The 22,626-nt window shown below is 35.0% G+C and overlaps 1 protein-coding gene across 6 annotated transcripts in view; it reads right to left on the reverse strand.

The window, feature by feature from the left end:
• Positions 1-372: 372 nt before the first annotated feature.
• LOC124429867 (TWiK family of potassium channels protein 7-like) overlaps positions 373-22,626 on the reverse strand; it is a 175,110-nt gene continuing 152,856 nt past the window's right edge. For 5 of the 6 annotated variants that reach the window (XM_046975650.1, XM_046975647.1, XM_046975649.1 and 2 more), the window contains 3 exons: positions 3,959-4,164; positions 2,870-3,161; positions 373-2,636 (listed from right to left, as the gene is read on the reverse strand). In XM_046975650.1, the coding sequence (XP_046831606.1) occupies positions 2,356-2,636; positions 2,870-3,161; positions 3,959-4,164 (779 nt within the window). In that variant the 3' untranslated portion in view covers positions 373-2,355. The remainder of the gene's footprint in view (positions 2,637-2,869; positions 3,162-3,958; positions 4,165-22,626) is intronic. The other variant, XM_046975652.1, reaches the window with a different exon arrangement.

Below are 22,626 nucleotides of genomic sequence, written 5' to 3' on the forward strand. Positions count from 1 at the left end.
ATTTTATTTATTTTTTCTTTCTTTTTTTTTTTTTTTTTTTACAACTAATTTACAATAATCTTAATCACGCCGCCGTTCTTTGCCTAATATTTCATTAGGATAGTAATCTATTGGGAATATCGATTATTTAAACAACGTAGACAATTTTTCTCTAGGTGTAACATGTCGTAATTTTTTTGTTTTTTTCTTCAAATGCTTCTGCATCCTTTTTTTTCTTTTCTTTTCTTTTCTTTTCTCCTCTTCTCTCCTATTCACTTCTTTTTTTCTTTTACGAGTTTTTAGCGCATTTAATATGTAATACATATCTTAGTTATTGTTCTTGAACATTGAATTTGATTTTATTCTTGACGATAATTGCGTTCAGCTCTCTCTCTCTCTCTCTCTCTCTCTCTCTCTCTCTCTCTCTCTCTCTCTTAAGTCATGTTTATTATTAAAAATATTTAATATAAAAGTATTAAAAGTTAATCGCAGAGAGAAAAAAGTAAATCGATTAATGAACACAGAAATTGGCATATAGTGTTAAATGAATAATTGTATGTTTCTTATAATTTGTTTGACGGTTTTTCACTTCTTCTTTGTTTATTTATTTATTTATTTATTTATTTGTTCGTGTCTGTTTGTCTTTCTTTCTTCTTCATTGTCTTTTGTTCTTGTCGTTCTGCTTGGAATTGAACGCAAAAATCAATCGTGTTCGTTCACAGACAAGAACTTTTCCATGTTTATAACTTGCTCGATTGGCTTTATAATATATTATCTAAGAAATATAAAAATTCTTATCAATGTCCTATCTAAATAGGCGTGTAGAAACGTTTCTTTTTTTCTTTTATTATATCCATACTCGTGCACGTATCGAGATAATACATCTTAAGACGGAATAACGCGATCCATCGAAATCTAATTAATTATGATACAAAATAATTATAAAATCGTATTGTTAAAAAAGTTTGTCCTATTTATTACAAACGAATTTCTCCTTCGAAATGATATATCGTGTCTTAAAACACATGAATATCAGCCGACTATTATTGGTAATTAAATTGAAACAATTTCATACGAAGAAACATTTTTTACATATTAATTCTATAAATAATAACCAGTAGATTATTAGATACTATTTCAATGATATTTCAAATGTATTTTTTATATCGATATACGAAGAGAATATATATATTATAATATGATATAAATAAACCAAAAGTATAGCGTTAATTAACACGATAGCCAAATAGATTTTGAGAAATTACGTTTTCCATCTTTGACAAATAGATCCGATATAAAGTCATATTAATAAAATTAATTAAGACTCTTCGTTCGAATTGTATCGTGAACATAATATCGTATTCATGTGAATCAATCGAAATCGAGAGTTATAATAATTGGCGGATGGTTCGTTATTCGCACGAGAAAGTAAGTCAAATCCATGTTTGATCATTTAATACACACATACACACACACACACACACACATATATATATATTATCTCAATTCGCTCGTCTATACAGAGGCATACATATAATACAATGTATCTTTATTCTCAATGAAGAGAGAAATTTGTCGACACCCATCACCATTCTTAACTTCGAATCAGGGACGTATTTCTATTAAAACGTACATAGTCAGCAGTTTTATAGAATCCATTTACAACGAATGATCGAATCAAAGGAATCTCGAGCTTCGTAGTATTATTGGGTTCCTTGAAAAATCCTAAATATATCTTCCAAGGGAAACTACAATCGATGTAACAAAGCAAATCTACCTCTATCTCTTCTCTATCCATCTCTTTCTCTCTCTTTCTCTTTCTCTACTCTTTCTCTTTCATACACAGCAGACACACGCAAACACACACACACACACACACATTTATGATGTTGTTTCCTTGTCGAGAAATGAGACAGATAGGGAGTGAATTAGAGAAAACGAGATAGAGATAGAGATATAGAGACAGAGAAAGAGAGAAAGAGAGAGAGAGAGAGAGAGTGAGAGAGTGAGAGAGAGAGAGACAGAGAGAGATAGTTAACTATCCATCCCAAAAGTTCGGAAACTCGAAAGTTCCATCGTGGAATTTCGCTTTGGGGACACATTCGAAGGGACATCTAGGAGACATTTTTACATTTCAGTGTTCTCCTCTGTCTCCTCGTCTACCTTCGGTAGCATGTAAACTGCTGCGATCGGTGGCACGTGATCCTCCAACTTCAGGATCGGTTTGCAGTCTCTAGTGACATCAACCTGATTAAAGGAATCCTTCAGAATATTGATCTCGTTCTCATGGGCGAATATGTTAGTTGGTGTTTCCGTGGCGCATACATTCGTCTCCTCTGTACCATTTCTATGGCACAGATTACCGGACGGAAATTGTCACGAAGTCAGAGCAAAGGGATCGGTTGATAGCTCGTCAACGCTCGAGCTTGCCTTAACTGGTTCTTGTTTTTCATTTTGATGACAAAATCGATGAACGATCTCGTCATGTAAAATATTGAAGCACATTGCCGTCAATGCCATGCCCGACATTATATAACAAGAGCAAAACCAAATCGTTGCGTTTCGCGATGAGGATGGATTATTATGAGGATAGGAACCCGGCACCATGTCTCCGAATCCAATGGTGCTTAAGCTCATGAAGCAGAAATAACTTGCGTCTGAAACATATTCAATTGTATGTTGAAAAAAAAATTAGCGGAAATTAATACATGAATTAACATGTCATAAATTAATATGTCAAATTAATAATTTCTTATCAATCTGATAAAAATAAATAGTGCGTTAATATTTCGACTTGAATATTTTTCAATTCTGTTTGATGCGCGCATTTTTAATATCAATTGAATAGAATTGTCATATATATAAAAAAAATGAGATATTTTTAGCTCACCTACGAAGGTCCAACCATCCAATTTGTGAAGAGTAAATGCCCCTGCAACGATATAGCAGAGCATAGCACCAAGACAAATGCTAATGGGTGCCAATATGGTCACATTCGGTCTGTCACCAGATCCAAGACTGGATACCTCGTCCTTCGGGCTAGCTTTGATTTCAACTGTGCTCGTAAACGTCGACGAATTAGCACGCACGTAAAATGGTTCCTGTAACTGCAGTTGTTGCTGTTGCTGTTGCTGCGCCAATTCTTCCTGTTGCCTCTTTCTTCGCATACGTCTCTCTTTCTCCTAGGCGAATTTCCGAAATAAACAACAAGGAAACTTTGACGTAGGATTGGGATCGCGTGTGGGGGCAATAGAGGTTTGAGGTAAAGGAACAGGAAACGTTACGAAGCCGTAAAGAATTTTCTAAAGCGATATCGAACACCTGTCGTCGTTTAAGTCACCAAGAACGATTTTCAAATCAGAATCGTAGAAGGAAATAATCGACCCGATCGTTTCGATGGTTTTTCCAAAGTAAGTTACCCTCCCTTAAACCCCCATCATCATTCTTTTGGCCATTTCAAGTTCTCTGGTCGATTGCTTTCGTCGATAAATTCAATCCCCTCCCCTAAACCCACTCCCACCCCGACCAATCTCTTCGTCCCTCTTCTCTTATCCCGTATTCGAAGAGATGTCGAGCGAGCAAGGATGGGTGGGTGGGATTGGTTAAGGAGGGATGGAAAGAAAGATAAAAATACAAAATTCCAAGAAAAATATTCTTCGGAGGGAAGGGGGGGGGGGGAGAGTCACGTTATTTACTTCTTTCATTTTGACTATTTCGAGTTGGACCTCGAGAAATGCTACCAAAACCAATTTATCGCGTACGTGGTTCGTTGAAGAATTTAACAAGCATGCAGTATAAAAGAGACGGAGAAGAGAGGTTGTAGAGAGAGAGAGAGAGAGAGAGAGAGAGAGAGAGAGATAGAAAGTGGGAGGAAGGGAGGAGGGAGGGGGAGGGAAAAGAGAGAAAGAAAGAAAGGCAGAAGGAAAGAAAGAAAGAAAGAAAGAGAGTAGACGCATAGAGACATCCGCAAAGTACTCACCTGCATTCGTCTCTCGTCGTAACAACAATAGCCGCAGTTCGAACAAAGGCAGCAACAAAGAGCTCGGGTAAAAACACCCCTGGCGCACCTGGACAACAGACCTCCGGCATTTGACAAGTAGACTATCGTCAAGGGTATACCTAGACTGGCATAACCCATGGTGGCAAGTTTACCCCACGTTGACTTAGGTGCTATACTGCCACAGCCTAGAAAAATATAATAATATATACGGATTATTTTTATTTATTTATTTATTTATTTTTCTTTTTTATTTTTCTTTATTCTTACTTTTTTCCTTTTTCATTTTTCTTCATCGTAAAATAATCAGACCAATCTGTCACAATATAATTAACTGATTATATCGAATCGAAGAGGAACTATGATGCATTTGGGTACTTTATGCCTAGTTAATTTATGTTACCACCATGTGAATTATAGTAGTTACATGAAAGCCAATGGGCACGGGATGCTGTTATGTTTATTCATGGTAATCAGGTCGTACGCGTAACGAGGAATTTAACCGCATACGTATGCATGGATGTATGTATCTACAAGCAAATAATGTAACACTAGTTTCGATTTCTAACGTCGATATCATACAAATCGTATCGAATATATAAAAGTTCCTACGATTTATCGATATCTGCAATCTTATATGCTGTCATCATTTCATTTTATACATCAAAACTTTTATTAATACAATATACGTATTTCTATCATAAGATTTTTTTTATATGTTAATATCTCAAACAACTAATATCTTTTAATAAATAATATCAAAAGATATCTCAAAAATTCTTCTCTTCTTTTTTCCACGATAAAAATCTCTAAGGGCCAGATTAATCCAGGGAATGGATCCTAAGTGGTCTAAATCGGAACAAACGAAAAGAAGTTATGTGCCTTGCGATAAAAAAGTGGTGAAAGAAGAGAAGGGACCTAAAAAAAAAAAGAAAAGAACTATAGTAGGCAGCTACTACCACATATTGACTAGAAATGGGGGGATGGCAAAGAAAAGCTATCTGTCCAGATGCGAGAGTCGAGAGCGCATCGATTGATCAACGCCGCTTAAGATAATGGATCGTCCATTGAAATTGCTCTGGACAGCGTATGATAGTAGTCTCTCTCCCTTTCTCTCTCTCTCTCTCTCTCTCTTTCTTCTCCCTTCTTTCTCTTTCCAGCTTCCAATGCACATTGCTCGTGGAATTGCGGCCGTGGAAGCCCAGCAGAATCGGGGAACGCCTATTCGTCACTGTCGTTTCGCCTTATCGTTCACGACGCGGGACCTGGCCCTTTTGCCGGCCATTATCTCTTACCATTTGTTTGTTCCACATCGAATCGTCGATCTGACTTTTATTGCTTCAGAGCCAAGGCTCTCTCTTTCTCTCTCTCACTCTCTGTCTATCTTTCTATACACGATGCAAACGGTTAATATTATATTTCTCTTTCTTCCTTTTATTTTTTTTTTTTTTATTTTTTTTTTTTGTGACAACAACAGCAGCTGCACTAAAGTGACGAGAAAAAGTGACTACAATGTCGAGAACTTGTTTATATCTCTTTCTCTTTAACAGCTGTTCATCGATATCTTTTAAAATAAAACGTAGTTTCGTTCTCTCTCTCTCTCTCTCTCTCTCTCTCTTTATAACTTTTATTTGGAAAATATCGAAGTAAAAACATTCGTGTGTTGGTCGTTAGGATCTCGATAAATCACAAAACGTAAATCGATACTTTATTGTATCGATTCGAGAATTTTAGGTTGAGACATATTTCGATGATATATATACGCGCGCGCGCGTCTATGTGTGTGCGTGCGTGTGTGTGTGTGTGTGTGTGGTACAAGCTAAAATGAGTTTTATAGTTTCGAATTGACATCTGTAAAACTTACTGTAAGGTATAGTACTTAAAGTAAAGAATTTAACCGATCAAAGTGGCAAGGAGAACGGCGAACACGTAGAAGTGACTTCCGAGTTTACTTCGTACTTTCCGATTTCATAAGTTCGATTAAATCGACGGAAAGTATCGAATTTCTCTTATCGTTACTTGAAAAGTAGCTTTACCAAAAGCAATCGCTTTCCTTTGGTCTACTATGAAACTAAAGCTAACGTTACTCTCTCTCTCTCTCTCTCTCTCTCTCTCTCTCTCTCTCTCTCTTATCTATTTTACACATTTATGTACTTAGGTAAGGAGTTACTCTTGAATATATAAAGTAAGTAGAGAAAGAAAGTGAGAGAGAGAGAGAGAGAGAGACAGAGGGAGAGAAGGAGAGAGAGAAAGAGAGAGAGATAAACGATTCTCGATAGATCGATCCCAATGGATTTTCGAAACCTTGTCGATTATCGTACAGGTTTGAAAATTATTTTGAAATTGAATCGAATTACAAAGATGAAAAGTGTTGAAGATAAAGGAAAATAGAAAGGAAAAGAAAATTATATTAAAATGTTTTGCGTAGTGTTCGCAAAAGAAAAACAATAATATAGATTATGGCTCGTTCTCTAAGGATATTGAAAATAAGAATTGATATTTCGATAACATTGTTCGTCGAGAAGAAACAAGAAAGCTTGTTTTTTTTTTTCTTGTATAAATCAAATCGATTTCTCTTGATAGATACAGCATCAGTATAAATGTTCTTTCTATTCTCTATTAAATTTTATATTTCGTTCCATCACATTCATCGAAACCTCGAGCATTGTCAATTTTATTTTACAAATATCATTCAATTTTTATTCGAATAGAAAATTTCACGTTGTATGTCAAAAATATCAAAAGAGGAAACGAAAGAGAAGAGAAACAAAATAGAAGAAAGTCAATAAATAATCTCGTTTGAAAAAAAAAAAAGAAAAAGATATAATGTATTAATATCTATGTAATTGTCAATTTTTTCTTTTTTTTTTTTTTTTTTTTTTTTTTAAGGATTTTCTTTGAGATCTGTTCGAACCACTAATTATCTAATATACGTAAGACTAATATACGTCATATCATATTCAGTTTCCCAACGGTAATTTAATTTCTATCAGAGAACTAATACTATTCCAAAGATTCTAACTTATGCAATAAAATTAGACTTAGATATACTCAAAGTGTGCTACGAAATATTCATCGGATCAAAGATTGCATCGATTCAAAGGGAGTATGGTATTAGTATTACATACAAAATTTACATTCCCAATATATATATATATATATATATATATAGATTTGTCTTTGAATGAAGTGAATTTTCAGTTGAGTATCTGAGTAGCGAGAGATAAAGCGAAAGGAGAAAAAGAAGTTGTTAATTTTCTTTTTTCTTTCCTTTTTTTTTCTCTCCCTCTCTCTCTCTCTCTCTTTTATTTTCCTCAACCAACGAAAAGCAAATATTTAGTATCGATCCAATCTCAGCTATTTCCTGATGAACTTCCTTCAAAACCAAAAAAGTTCCCTACATTTTTAGCTACCTTTGTTTTTACGTCGGTGGTATCGAGTATTCTGCTCGAGCATCATTACTGTAATTAGAAATTGCTAATCATTAGAGTTACATCCGACCGTTTTATTTCTTTCTTTTTTTCTTTTTATTGGATTCTTTCTCTCTCAAAAAAAAAAAAAAAGAAAAAGAAAAAACAAGCACACCGTTATATTTAATTTCAATAATTCAATTCGAACGAATCGATACCCCGAATATGACAAATGAAAAGACAAAGTTATCAGCCTTTAGAACATTGTCATCCACTTTGTGATCGCGTCGATGACAAAGGAGTTCTATGTTCGTTCAAACACGACGACGAATTATCTTACGGACAGACGATTCGAGAGAATTTGGCAGGCACAACAAGAAGGGATAGGGATAGGGATTGGGGTTGGGTTTGGGTTTGGGGTGAAGAGGAAGAGAAGCTTTCCGGTGGCGCAGCTGTATCACCAAGAGCAATTCGTCAAGAGTAGTTTGTCGGGCATCATGCCAGTAGATTATCCTAAAGAGAGACCAACACGCTTATGTTTAATGGTTAGAAAAATAATTTTTCAATGATCCGTAAAATATTTATTAATTTATTTTCCTTAGTTATTTCTTTTAGTTCTTATGTATGTTCGTTCGTTTTCAAACTTTAAATTCTTGAAAAATATATCTGATCGAAAATTCTTTAATTCCAATTGATCGCATCTGATTTATTTGTTGTTTGTCATTTCGTATATAAGTATCTACGACATTTCTACATGAAAAGGATAAAATATTGTATTAGTGTATTGTCAATATGAATCTCTAGAGAGAGAGAGAGAGAGAGAGAGAGAAAGAGAGAAAGAGAGAATCTCATATATCAATGAACGTATTAACGTCATCCTAACAGCCTAAAGCGATATCGTACATCGAAGAGACGTATATCGATCTTGTTTCAAAGCCAATCAAACTTCTTTGCGTCTGATTAACATGGCAGTCAAGGAATTTCGACGAAGATTGTTCGTAGATGGGGATCAACCTGACGCTAAGTTTCCGCATCTTTCAGAGACTTCAAGTCTTCATGTAACGCGTTCTAATACCTTCGGCAGTAGTTTACTAACTTGTAAAGAGAACTGGGTTTGCATATACCGAAAGATATAGCCTGAGAACTGAGCTTCATCAGTTCACTATGTTCTTTAGAATTTGTTAAACACCACCATCGAGAATTTCTTATCGAGAGAACTTTCTCGATAAATCACGTTATAGTTATAGAATAAATAATTTTATAGAATCTTAATTCTATAGAGAAGAAATCTTTTAACTTCAATGTATTATTCGACATATTTACGAATAATATTTAGTTCTGAACTCGTTATTCAATTATAATTCAATTCTATAGAAATCAGGCAGCCGCATATACGTAAGTAGTACCTATTTACTCGAATATACTTCGTAATATCATAATTTTTAATGCTACATACAACTCTTTGTAGATAGACATTTTTAGTAATATATATATATATATATATATATATATATATATATATATATATATACAGAGTTAACAGGTTAATCATCATTCATGTACCGTGGAATATTAGAAAATGTTCTTCGCAATGGTTAGAACCGCAGTGGTACAAAAGTTTTTCTCGTAAAACCGTACCTTCCGAAATATAAAAGAAACGCAGGCAACCGAGGTAAACCGATCGAGAAAGAAACGGCACGAACTGCATGGGTAAACGAAGCGAAACGAGGTAGTAAAAAGGAAAAAAAAAGAAAGAAAGAGAGAGAGAGAGAGAGAATAAAAGAAAGAAAGAGAAAAAAAAGGATGTGAATGAAAGAACAAAGAGAGAGAGAGAGAGAGGGGGGGGGAGGAGGGACGGAGTGGGAGGAGAGACAAAAAAGAGAGATAGACAGAAAGACGGATTATTTATTTTACACGGTGACCGCAATGCACGATGCATTTTCTACGAAGACGCACGGCGAAACTGTCTGGAAAACGAGGAAAAATTACATCGGCAAAAATAATAGAGCAGGTTTCCACTTCCGAACGGTATGACGACGACAACAAAGACATTGTCGTAACCAGTTCGCACCTGGAGCTAGCTACTGTAAAACGATAACGACGCTCGGCGTCGGTTTTCTAAATAACGCCATGGAAACGAAGGAAATCGGGCTGTACAAAGTGTGACAAACAAGCTGCTGGGGTATACCAAGTTTTAACAGGCTTTTTCCATGCGTTCCCTCTTTCCCCCTTTTTCCCGTTTTCTTTCTTGCTTTTATTTTTCTTTTACCAGAATACACCCCCTTTCCCACACACCTCCATATACATACACATTCACACAAGTCCTATCATTTTATTTTCTCTGTTCCTCTTTTCCTTATTTTTCTATATGGTTTACGTAGCCTTCCTCTTGGGGAAAACGACTTTGCAAAATGTACACTCTGTAAAGATTGTATAACGAGGGAAGGGAATAAGAGAAAATATCGTTAGAGTTAAGAAAGATAAAAATCGTTTTATCCGTTTGTTCGGTTTCTACAACTTTCAACGGGGAAAAATAAGTCGTTTAATTTATCGACGAATTGAAATATGTATAATACCGATAGATATCTACGTATTAGATTTACGACGATTAATATAATGCTGATCATTAATTGGAAATGAACAACTTATTATATATATATATAAATGTTCAAACATATAACAAAAGGAAATATTCTCACGAGGAAAACTAGTCGTTGATCCTTCTTCGAAATTCAAAATCACTGGTTACGTAGAACCTGTTCGGAGGCAAACTTATCACGCTTGTTGTTGGCATCCCGTCGTCGTCTCCTCTACTGGCATGGCGCGGTTTTGGTAGTTTAATTTAGCACTCAAAATAATTTGCATACGGCAGGTCTCGCCTTTGCAGAACCGACGAGAGAAACATAGCGACAGCGAGCAATAACGTTTCGAAGATGAGCTGTGTGCGGCATTAGGCGGACGTATCGCGCGTGCAACGGCGCATCCTGGCGGAAGTCTCTCTCTCTCTCTCTCTCTCTCTCTATCTCCTTTCTCTTTCTCTCTTCCTATGTCTGTCTCTCTAACACGTTCTATCTCCACACCTTGTCGTTCTCGTCCTAGCACTTTCAACGGAAATAGAGTTCAGAGAGAGAGAGAGAGAGAGAGAGAGAGAGAGAGAGAGAGAGAGAGAGAGACAGAGACAAAGAGAGAGTTTGCAGGATCCCAAACATGCAACCTTCCGAGGTCGTAACAGCAAATCTCCCGACACGGAGACCCAGAAATTAATAACGAGACTTGGTGCAAATACGAAGCACATAATTAAAAGGATATTACGATCTGGCTGATTTAACAATAATATAATGTCGATCGAAAACCTCGACGTCCATTAGATGACCAGGTTCTTCTCATAAATCGTGTTACTTGATCCAAGGATATTTTCTCTTGTTTTTTCGTTCGATGTCTCTTTGCTATAAGGCAGGAAGAGGGAAAGAAAAAAAAAAAGCCGAGGTGAAGAAACTATGAAGAATTTTAATAAGAAACGATTTCATTCCAAACGCCATAACTTTTCGAGACCGTGAGCACCTTTTCACTTATAAAGACCGATTAAATATTCAGGACGTCGTCTTGAACGAAAGTTTCGAGTGGCAGTAAGGTTAAGAAAGTTTCGAAGGCAGGTTAAAAAAGTTTTCGTAAGGACACACACACGTAATTATTCTGAACTTTAATAATATCGGTTGAAAATTGAAAATTCATCGGCCCTTTCTCTCTTCTTCTATCTCTCTCTCTCTCTTTCTGTATCGTACACAACTATTCACTAGAATTTAACGAGTACCTAAATCTCTTGGTTATAAGTATATATATATATATGTGTGTGTGTGTGTGTGTGTGTCCTCCTTTGGACACGTTCCATGATATCAGTAGCTTCACGGATAAACTCGTGAAGATCCTTGGTCTGTGTCAAGATCGAGTGGCTAATATCGATGTTATAGCTGCAACGTTTTAGATATTTGACAAAGTATCTAACACCGTCATCGTAAACTGTTCCTTATAAAAAGTCTTCTCAAGGAATACATACGTGGTACATACCTCCTATGTGCTTTTAAAGGATGGATTGAAAAAGAGGATGAAAAGAAAGGGTCGATGAGGGAGAGAATGGTCGAGACGACAATGAGTTAGTTGGTATAGGTCGGTGCCACCAGTTTACAGGGGTTGCGTTTGGGATGAATAGCACAGGTCCGATGTTAGGTAGGACAAGGGTAGAGAGAGAGAGAGAGAGGGAGAGAGAGAGAGAGAGCGAGAAAGAGAGAAAGAGGGAGTAGAGCGAGTAAGACAGGGAGGAATTTAGAAGTAGGAGACATTTTGGGGTAGGGGCTTCGCTAGGAGAACCCCAAGAGGAGACAGTCTACCATCCCTGATGTATGAGATACTCCTTCGTGGCTGTTTCTACACAGCCGGCTCTAGCGTCAGGGAAATGTAGCATCATAAAATATATCTCGAGTGTTGGCTTATGCTCGCCGCGCTATGGGTACCTACCAACAAGATGTTTCTATTTCGTAGGAACGCCAACGCTCGTCTCCAGAAACTTCCTTCAAAAGAGAGATAGAGAGAGAGAGAAAGAGGGAGAGCATATCAAGTAGACCTGCTAAAGGAATAAGAGCGTTGATAGGACCACCCAACGTAAATCATCCGGGAGCCGTTCAATGTCCTGCTTCTCTTTTCCCATTTTCTCCCTCTCTCTACCCTCGGTTCTCTCTTTCACGCTCTAACACATCTTACACGTCCAACGTCTTACGACTTTACGGCTATGTCTAGATGTTTCCTCCCTTCCCGTTGTCAAGCATTATCGTCAAGATTCTCCCGTCGGATCCAAATTTCTGCTAGCCCTGCATCTTCAAGCACTTCTCTTCCTTGAAGCACGTTGATGACGTTGCTCGAAAACTATAACCGAGTCGAGCGATTTTTCGATATCATCATCTACTAATACGGTGCTGACGATGAATAATTAGTTTTATTTTCATTAATTCACGTTTATTATGGCGATTTTAATCCTTATCTTATGGTATATATATTTATTTAAATTTCTTTGTTTCATTGTAAGAATAATTTACTTAAATGAATGAATAAAATGATCGTGATAACGTTAACGTTATAAATCACTTTGTTCCCATTCGATGTTCTCTACGCATCTACATTTACACTCTAAACGTTTCTCTAAGCTTATCCTTATCGCAGGTGATTCTCGGACGTGTTAATGGGAAATGTTTGTCGGAGATGAACGCCCTCAGACAAATCCTTGATTCTTTGAGGAAAAACAAGAGGGCGAGGGGAGGACGAGAATTTCGAAGTTACATTTATCACGCGCGTAGTTTAATGAAGTTTAATGATCGAAATGTTTCGTTTCTTTTTTTCTTCTTCTTTATCTTCTTTTGCTCTAATCTTCGTTGCATAATTCTCTCTGTCATGTTTTTGTTTCTTTGTTTGTTCTTTCTTTTTTTTTTTCTTTTTTTTTTTTTTTTTTTTAGTATTAAAATAATACATTGAAATATATTCTTCGTTCGATATTTTCATACAATAATTCAATTCTCGACAGAGAAAACTGTACAATTGTTTAAGTATAAAATATATATCTGACCGAAGATAAACATAAAAGTAAAAGAGAAAAAAGAAAAAAAAGAAAAAAAAAAGAAAAGAAAAGAAAAGAAATCGTGTATTATTGTTTTTTACTTCGATCCATCATCAGTCTTGCGATACGACAAACGTTTATATCTTTCTTCCTCTTAATGTCCAAGTTGGAGAGATGAAGTGTCGTAGACGAGAAAGATCTCTCCTCCGTTGGAGTGCGCGAAATTCCACGAAAGCTTGGAAAAATTTATGATCCGGATGTTTACCGACGTGGAATTCTCTCCAGGGCCATAGAAAACTAAGAAAATGGGGTGGGAAATTGTTGGAGCGAGTAAGACGAGAGAGAGAATGTATTATAGACCCTATTCTACCATCAAGCAGACAGTACTCTGGGGTAGGGAGGAGGAGGAGGAGGAGGAGGAGGTGGTTGGGGGAGGGGCTATTAGTAGTAATTACTGTACCAATAAGTCTCTGGCTGATACTTCTTCCCTAGACCCTTTCGTCGTCTCAAATAACCAACCCTCCGGCATTATTATCCAGGGGTAGTTGCTTTTCACAGTTGGTGAAAACGGACACACATTTTAAAAAGAAGAATAAATAATCTTTTTTTATCTTTCACCCTATCCAAAAAAAAAAAAAAAAGAAGAAAGAAAAAGAAAAAAGAAAAATAAAAGAAGAGAAAGCAATTAACATTGAGCAAGAAGGAAGAAAAAGAAAAGGAGAATGAAACTAAACGTTTCCTTCGTTTTAATCAATCGACTTTCTATTTACATTCTTTAGTTTTTTTCCTATCGACTTTTGTCTCATTCGTTTGAATGATCGAAACTTCGTCTTGCCTTCGAGAGCTTTTATCGTAGATACGGTCTAAGGATTTTTTTCTTCTGTTCTTTTTTTTCTTTTTTTCTATTTTTTTTTTCCTTTTTTTCTTTTTCTTTTTTTTTTTTAACGCTTTCAAAATATCGATTTCTAATATGTATTCGTAAAATGATAAAACATTTTTGTTATTAAACGGCGATTAGATTTTTTAATAAATGAAAACTGAATAGAGTAGGATTTTGGTGAATTGATAACATATAGGAAAAGCATAAGAGTGTCTATTCGCTGTTATCGCTACGTACGTACATACACTCACACACACACACACGTACATACATACAAACGGAGTAAAGTGTACTTCATTAACGCATATAAAACCATTAAAGAGTAGTTCCTACGTGCTTCGTCTATTGTTTCGTATGAAAATAATAAAATAGAATGGGAAGCATACTATGCAACTCCGCTAACTATATTTCCCAACTTCTATCTCTCTCTTTCATTTTTCTTTCTTTTTTTTTAATTTTTTTTTCATTCTTTCTTTTCTTTTTTTTTCTTTTTTTCTTTTCTTCTTTTATCTTATCACTACAGAATAATTATCATAATTTTGGTAATAACCGAGAGATTATACGAAAGTTTCTTTGATGCTTTGGGAATATAAATTAGAAAAAAAAAGAAAAAAAAAAAAAAGAGAAAACAAAATAAATTAATCGAACAAAGTTAATTTAAAGTATGACGAAATTAATTAACCCCATTCTCTTCGTACGACAGTTTATCGAATTATCGAATTTCTTTAGACATTATCGATCGCATATCAATCTTGTCAAATTTTCACAAAAGTAATTATTAAATATTATATTAATATATCGAAACTATAGCCATATAATTGCTATTTTTTCCTTTTAATCTTTTTCTTCGTATCGACGAATTAAAAGAGTAATTCGTAATTTTAAAGTAAATCGTTTTTCTTCCTTTCGATTTACATCCCTCCAACAGTTTGTTTCTTTTCTTTTCTTCTTGATTCTTTTTTTTGTTTTCAATATCAATGTCGATCCTTAACTTTTTTACCTTACACATATGCACACACATATTTGCGCGCATGCACGCACATGTCATTTTTCAATTTCTCTAAAGAAAATCGAAATACGTTTATAGGCCGTCACAATATTTGCTCTTACGTTCGCCTTTTCTCCTCGAAACGTATCCGCCGTTTATCTGCCGTGTATACGCAGCGAAGTAGAAATTTACTCGATCGTGCTCGAGTATAGTACGAAAAGGGAGATTGAGATAGGGGATAAACGAGAGTGAGAGGGTAGAAGAGACAGAGAGAGAGAGAGAGAGAAAGAGAGAGAAGCCGATAATGTAGGGTATACAAGGATGCATGGTATGGGGCAGTCGCACTCTTGTTCGATAATTCTCAAACGATGCTCGTTAAACAAGAGATCAGAGGGTGAAATGCACCATCGATCGTTAAATGACGTGTCAACCAAGAATTCGATCGTCCGATGATCCTTTTTGTAACAATAATACTTATCGTATTTTACAATAAATAATAACCATAGACACACATACCGCGCATATATTTTTGTTTCAATGTTATATAAAAAAGAAAAAAAAAAAAAAAAAAAAAAGAAAAAAGAAAAAGAAAAAGTAAAAAAAAAAGAAAAAGAAAAATGTATGTCACATTAATAAAAGAAGAAGAAGAAAGATTAAAAAGATTAAAGAGTGAACGTATGTATGTACATCGTTGTTGTCGTTGTCGTTGTCGTTATCGTCGTCGTCGTCGTCGTCGTCGATGAAATCGAACAAAGAGCGAATAATGGGTGAAGTATATTAAACGTCGCGGACAGGAAACCTCTCGAGCTTGGTCTGTTGTATGCGTTAACGATGTTCCCTCGCTAATGACGAAATATTTGCAAGAGCATAATTAAATAGCTGAGCACGCTGGCGAAAACCTGGCACTTGGTTATTTACCGTACGACACCGCTCTACTGCAATTCCATCGAAGCTGCCGATAGTCGACCCATTTTTTATATATCTATTTATATACACACGCATACACACACACACACATACGCACATACATGTATATATATATATATATATATATATATATATATAAATAAATATATAAAAATCTGAATGAGTATATTGTAATATTGTTAAAGAATGTTAAAAGGGATATACTATTGGTTCTCGAATCTTTATGTTTGTGCACATTTTACGTTTTCTTTCTTTCTTTCTTTTTATCTAGTACAATGCAGAATCAATGAAAGAGAGAGAGAGAGAGAGAGAGAGAGAGAGCAAACATAGCTGCATTTAATGCAGATATCATCTGCATAATATCCACTCGTAAATCCAATGACCTGGGTACCCTTTGTACCTAGTTACGGCTCTGTTCCGGATCATCTCAGGGATTTTATTTCCTGAATCTCCGGAGATTGCCCGGGGACAATAAACGTTGGGTACGAACGTTTAGAATGAAAGAAATTCTTTGACGATGACAGTAATGGGAATAACACGTAAATATCTTAATTAATTGTTACTTTCTCATTCATGATTATTTACCTCTTTTTGTTTTAAGGATAAACGAGACTTTAAGAGATTCGACATAGAGTCGAGTGATTACCCGTGAGATATAATATAAAGCTTATTATTATTAAAAATTTTTAAATCGTTGAAACAAAAGGGGAAACAAAAGAAACAAAAAAAAAAAAACGAAAGAAACAAAAGAAAAAGAAAGAAAAGAAAAAAAGAAAGATCAGAGAAAGTATTTCTGAATTATTCATCGGATATTCTCATTGAATTTTTTTTTCCTTTTAATCGAATCTTTATATATTAAAAGAGCATGAAATACTTGTATAACTAAGTTCTCAGATTTCTCAGAGTTCCAATTGACATCTCTATTTCTATCTTTGTATCCGTCTTTCTCTCTCTCTCTCTCTCTCTCTGTCTTCGTTTAACATACTTTATCCGCAAGTAAATTCAAAATTTTAATTCGGTCTCGCTCGTTCGCTTGCTCGCTCGCTCGTATGTCTAGTTAGCATCGAGTTCGATGGAAAGTTTGTGAAAGATTTTAATGGAAAGTGGCGAAAGCCAAAGTAACAGGGTTTTCTAAGTAAACCCAGGGCTCTACCGATCGATAGTTGAAACTTGCCGGAAGTGTCGCCAAACGCGGTGGTTGGATAATACGAATACATTGGATATAGATAGATAGACGCATATTCAGAGAAGATATCGTTTTCGTCTTTTCCTAGTAGAACCAAGTTGAACCTTTATTCGTGCCTCTTGTCAAACCACTTGTAGGTGGTGGTGATAGCGATAGTAGTGGTTATATGGTAGTGGTGGTAATTGTAGTGACTCTGATGGTAGTGGTAGTAGATGGGTAACCACCACCCACCCCATCTCCTCTTATTTCTTTCAAAACCTCTTCTCCGCTTCATCCCTTACCAATGTACTAAACTTCAGCCTCGAACCTTTTTCACGCTACCAACACACAAACGTGTCTCATGGGACGGATCGAACCGTGATCCTGGCAGAATGTATCGAGATAGTAGCTAGAACAAGTTTCAGCCAGACCGAATTTACTCGATGTCATCCCAAAACTCTACCGACGTTCTCCTTGAATATGGTTTAAACTTTGTTTCCGGTTTGAAACGACTAACAGCGATGCCAAAAGACGAAGAGAGAGAGAGATAGATAGGGAGAAAAAGATAGAAATGAAATTTATTGACAGCACGAACATTTCTTACTATTTCAAAATGAGTGAATCGACATCAATAATCTCGGAATCCATTCATCATTCTTAATAACCACTCATTTTCACTTAGCTTTGATCTTCTCTTTCATTTTTGATCGGGATAGTGCAAAAGATCGTACGTCATCCCATTGGTTTAAATCGTAATTCGAAGGAGAGAACCTATAAATCCCTCTATCCAAAGGGTTGCTTTTATATCTTTACACCGGACATATTATATATATATATATATATATATATATATATATATATATATATATATACACGCACGTATATACATGCATACGTACACATGTATATAGGTCGAATAGATCTTTCATCTTTAAGTGTAATCCACTCTGTTTAGCCTGAGGCCTTTAAACCTTCGAGGCATCTTCGCTTACTCGTCCGTATACGTCTAAAGAAGATATTTGTAGCTCTACATAACGAGGCATACAGGTATATGTGCAAGTATGTACATATACACGCACACACACACACACACACATATATATATATATATATATTTGTATGTATGTATATTCATGAGTAAGTACGTAAAGCCCTTCTAGCAACATCTGCAAGTGGTGCATGAAAGGTGCATGCACACTTCAGAGGCCACCATTGGAATCTTTTCTTCCCTTCTGAAATGTGAAAAGCATGGAAAATGGTATATCGAAATGTTGCAATTTATTTAACAAGAAGACTTTTCTCAGCCATCTGATTTCTATACACATATAAGTGGAAAAACGAATCTAAACTTTCTCGATAAGGATTTATTTTTCATTTTCTAAATACATATTTCCTTTGAGATTTACATCTTGACAAATTCAATCTGTCGTATCTTCCTTTTTAAAAGATTCTCTCGTAAAATAACCTCGAACGAATGCATTTATTTACCAAAATGTAATTATTAATTGGACAAATCTTTTAATAGTTTCATTAAAACTTGAAGTATTTCCGGGGAGTGAATGAATGAATGAATGAATGAATGGATGGATGGATGGATAGATGGATGGATGGATGGATGGATGGATGGATGGATGGATGGATGGATGAATGAATGAATGAAAAGAAAAAAGAAAAAGAAAATGAAAAAGAAGAAGAAAAAAGGGTAGAGAGATTATAAAAAAAAGAAATAAAAATTCAAGAGCTTAAAACCTTATAGAAGGCTGAATAGTAAGTTGAATGAAATGTCCGAAGGAAATGATCGAGCAGATTTTCTATTAATGACGTAACCTCTTTGAAAATCTTTCCTATTTTTGAGTTCATGAGAAAGCTAAAGAAATGTAGAGAGGTAATGGTTCGATATATCGAGGAACACGAAATAGGTTCTTGCGCTTGCGTTAGCAAAGTTGCGCAGTGATCGTAAAGAGCTTTCGTTTGAAACAAATGCACAAGTTGTTTACTCCACCATCCCCCCCCCCACCATCCGCTTGTTCGTGCGAAGCAAATAAGTTCTTTCGTATGGGTGTACGTGTAACGAAAAAAAAAACAAAATTAAAAAAAAAATAAATAAATAAAAAAGAGTGTAAAAAAGAATTAGAAAAAAAAGGAAAAGCAAAAAAAAAAAAAGAATCGTTGCATCGAGTTATTTGAAAATCGGAGCTTCCTCCTATGACACGTATATGTACATATACATATATGTGTATATATATATATATATACACACACACACACAATATATACTACACAACTATCTACACGAAATTGTACGTGTGCATTGCCACGTATAACTCTCACGAAGCGTTTCGAATTCCTAGTGAAATCGTTACTATCTATATAGAGAGAATTTTTTTTCTCGTACGACACAAAGTATACCCAGTCGAACGAACGCAGATTCACGAGATACCCATCGCTTTCGGTAGCTTGGAATTTAATTAAGGCTCCGAAGATAACGAGACAGGAAAAGCTTAACTGCGTTTGCATTTGCACGTATACAATAATGACGAGACAAATGGCTATGCTTTTTCGCGATTGATCGCGTTGTAGGGGAAAAAAAAAAAAAAAATAAAAAAAAGAAAAAGGAAAAAGAAACAAAAATCAAAAAGAAACAATCAAAATGAACGAAGAATAAATAACTAAAGAGGAAACGAAAAAAAAAAAAGAAAAAGAAACAGACAAACGATGAAAAAAATGAAAAAGGAAAAAATAGGAAAGGAAAAGAAGAGAATGAAAAGAAATGGGAAAAATAAATTTACTTAATTACTCTTTCTTTTTTTTTTTTTCTTTTTTTTTCTATTACATCCACTATGATTGAATAAGCGAAAGAATATATATATATATATATATATATATATATATATATATATTTCCCGGATATAAATCATTTATTTTCTTTTTCTGTTTTTTCTATTTTTTTTTTTTTTTCCCACGAATGAAAAAGAATTACGAGAGTTCGATTTAGTTTATCCGCACGAATATTCTCGATTTAACACACCGCACGTGTTCCGTCATTTTTTTTCTTTATTTTTCTTGCTTTTATTTTTTTTTTTTTTTTTTAAACGTCTCTCTCTCTATCTCTTTCTTGTTCTCTCTTGCTCTTATGCGCTTCATATTTCGTCTAACCGATGTTTCAAGTATTCTCACCCAACGTTCTGTTATCGTTTCACGGCCAATGCACACTTTACGAATTTCCTATTTACAGGATTTTGTGATACATAACTTTACCTAGCTAGCTTTTAGAAAAAGCAACGAGAGAGAAAATTTCTCTTTGTAGTCTCGTTAACCACAAGAAACAATGAATTATTTTCGAAAAAAAAAATTTATATACGGTGCAAGATTGTTTTATCTTTTTTCTTTTTTTTTTTTTATTTTTTCCTTTTTTTCAATCTACTTTGAAAGAAAATATTATACGGACACACAGAGAGAGAGAGAGAGAGAGAGAGAGAGAAAGAGAGAGAGAGAGAGAGAGAGGAAGAGAGAAAGAAAACAACTATACATAACTAAATATAAAAATGAAGTTGAAACAATTGAAAGGGGTATGGATTTTTTTATTTTTTTTCTTTGAAGAGTGGAGAGAGGGATGAGCGTTGAATTTTGCTAAAGTTTCGAAAGCACGGTAAACGCGATATTTCGTTGGACGAATCATTTTGTAGTCGATGCAAAATTCGATTTATCCCTAGCTTTTTCCACTATATCTCTCTCTATCTGTGTATATCTCTTCTCTCCCCCCAACCGTTCCCTTCCATCCAACCATCTATCCATCCATCCATCCATTCATCTATCTATCTATCTATCTATCTATCTATCTATCTATCTCTTTTTTCTTTTTTCCTTTTTTTTCTTCTTCTTTTTTCTTTCTTTTTTTCTTTTTTTTTTTTTTTTTTTTTTTTTTACGCTTTACCTACGCCGACAGTGTATTTGACACCAGCTGAAAAATGTACAGCGCGCGTCGAGCATCGCGAATTTTCCAATCTGTAGTCGGGTATGCACGGAATACGCCATTTAATTCGTTGCCATCGAGTAAGGCACGGACGCGTTTTTTTCCATCAACTGGAATTACTTTTGACCGCAGAGTTTGTGCTGCTACGTTATACCGCTTACCTTCGCCACCATTTTCCCGTCGATCGTCGTTGTAAGAGAGAAAGAGAAAGAGAGAGAGAGAGAGAGAGAGAGAGAGAGAGAGAGAGAGAGAGAGACTGTTCTTTTTTTTTTTAAAAGCATGACGAGTACTCGTACAATCTTGTATTCGTCTTATATATATATATATTTTTTTATTATTTGTATTCTTTTTTTTTCCTTCTTTTTACGTCTATTTTTTTCCTCGCTCACTTCATCCATCAGATTCGCATAAAAAAGAAATCATTTTGAACATCTATTCACATAATTGTACATCTTCTAATTCGTGTATTCTAACGTGTAATTAGAAACTTAGGAAAGGCGGATTATTAGATATCCATTATATCCATTAGTATCCATAACAAAGTTCTCTATTACATGTGCTTCGTTAGAGATATTGTGGAAGAGAGATGAAGCTTTCCGTAGGACAAATCTTGCTCGTTTCTGTATTCTCTGATTAAGGTGAATGATAGAGAGATAGATAGAGAAAAAAAAGAGAGAGAGAGAGAGAGAGAGAGAAAGAAGACAGACGAAAAATCAGAAATTTTTTTCATAAAATAATAACCATCATTTATTCTATGTTACGTATTCTTACATTACAAAAGATTACTTTCACTATTTTATTCAAAATAAAATAGCTACATTCAAGTAAAACGTCTAAGAAATATTGATAAGCGATTTGTGAAATTGATTCTAATAATAATAAAACATTGTTTCATCTCACTCATTATATCATATTAAATAAAGTTAGAGGAAATCCTAAAAAAAAAAAAAAAAAAAGAAAAGAAAAGAAAAAAAAATAAAAAGAAGCAAAAATACAGAACAGAAAAATCTCTAAGATGCCTTTTAAACTCGTCGTTTTATCTTGCGAATAGATAGAAGAGACATTGTCATAATAGCCATCGGGGTTTAAATATAATTAAAACCAGGGATGGGATGGAGTAAGGAGGGAGTGGGGATGAGAAAAGAGGTGGAGGTCGATGTAAAGGTGGAGGATGGGTAAAGTTTGTATGTTCGCGACGGCGTTATCACTCGGTGAACAATCTTTCTATAGAAACGACAAGTTAGATGTACAAGGTATAGCCAGGGAAACGCGTTAGCTACACGACGTCACTCGCATCCTGACAAAACAAACTCATTCCTAGTTTGTAGCCCCATGTTAAGTGGAATTGTGTCGTTCTATGTCGGACCTTAAAGTGGATCTACCTATTTCCGTATATAAGACATTTAAGGGCAAACCTATATACATATATATCCTATAGAAATGAAAGTAATATTTAATGAAAATGAAATATAAAGGTTTTAACAATAAGGGTATATATATATCTACTTATATAGATACATACATATGTATGTGTGCATGTATGTATATCTATGCGTGTAAAAAGAGAAAAAGAGAGAGAGAGAGAGAGAGAGAGAGAGTGTGTGTGCTTTGATAAAGACTAAAGATAACAATTCGTTAACGAACTCTACGAAGAGTTCGAGTCAAAGGAATAAGAACGAAGGAATTAAGATAAACGGTGAATCGG

Source organism: Vespa crabro, chromosome 16 (genome assembly GCF_910589235.1).
Source record: "Vespa crabro chromosome 16, iyVesCrab1.2, whole genome shotgun sequence".
NCBI lineage: Eukaryota > Metazoa > Arthropoda > Insecta > Hymenoptera > Vespidae > Vespa > Vespa crabro.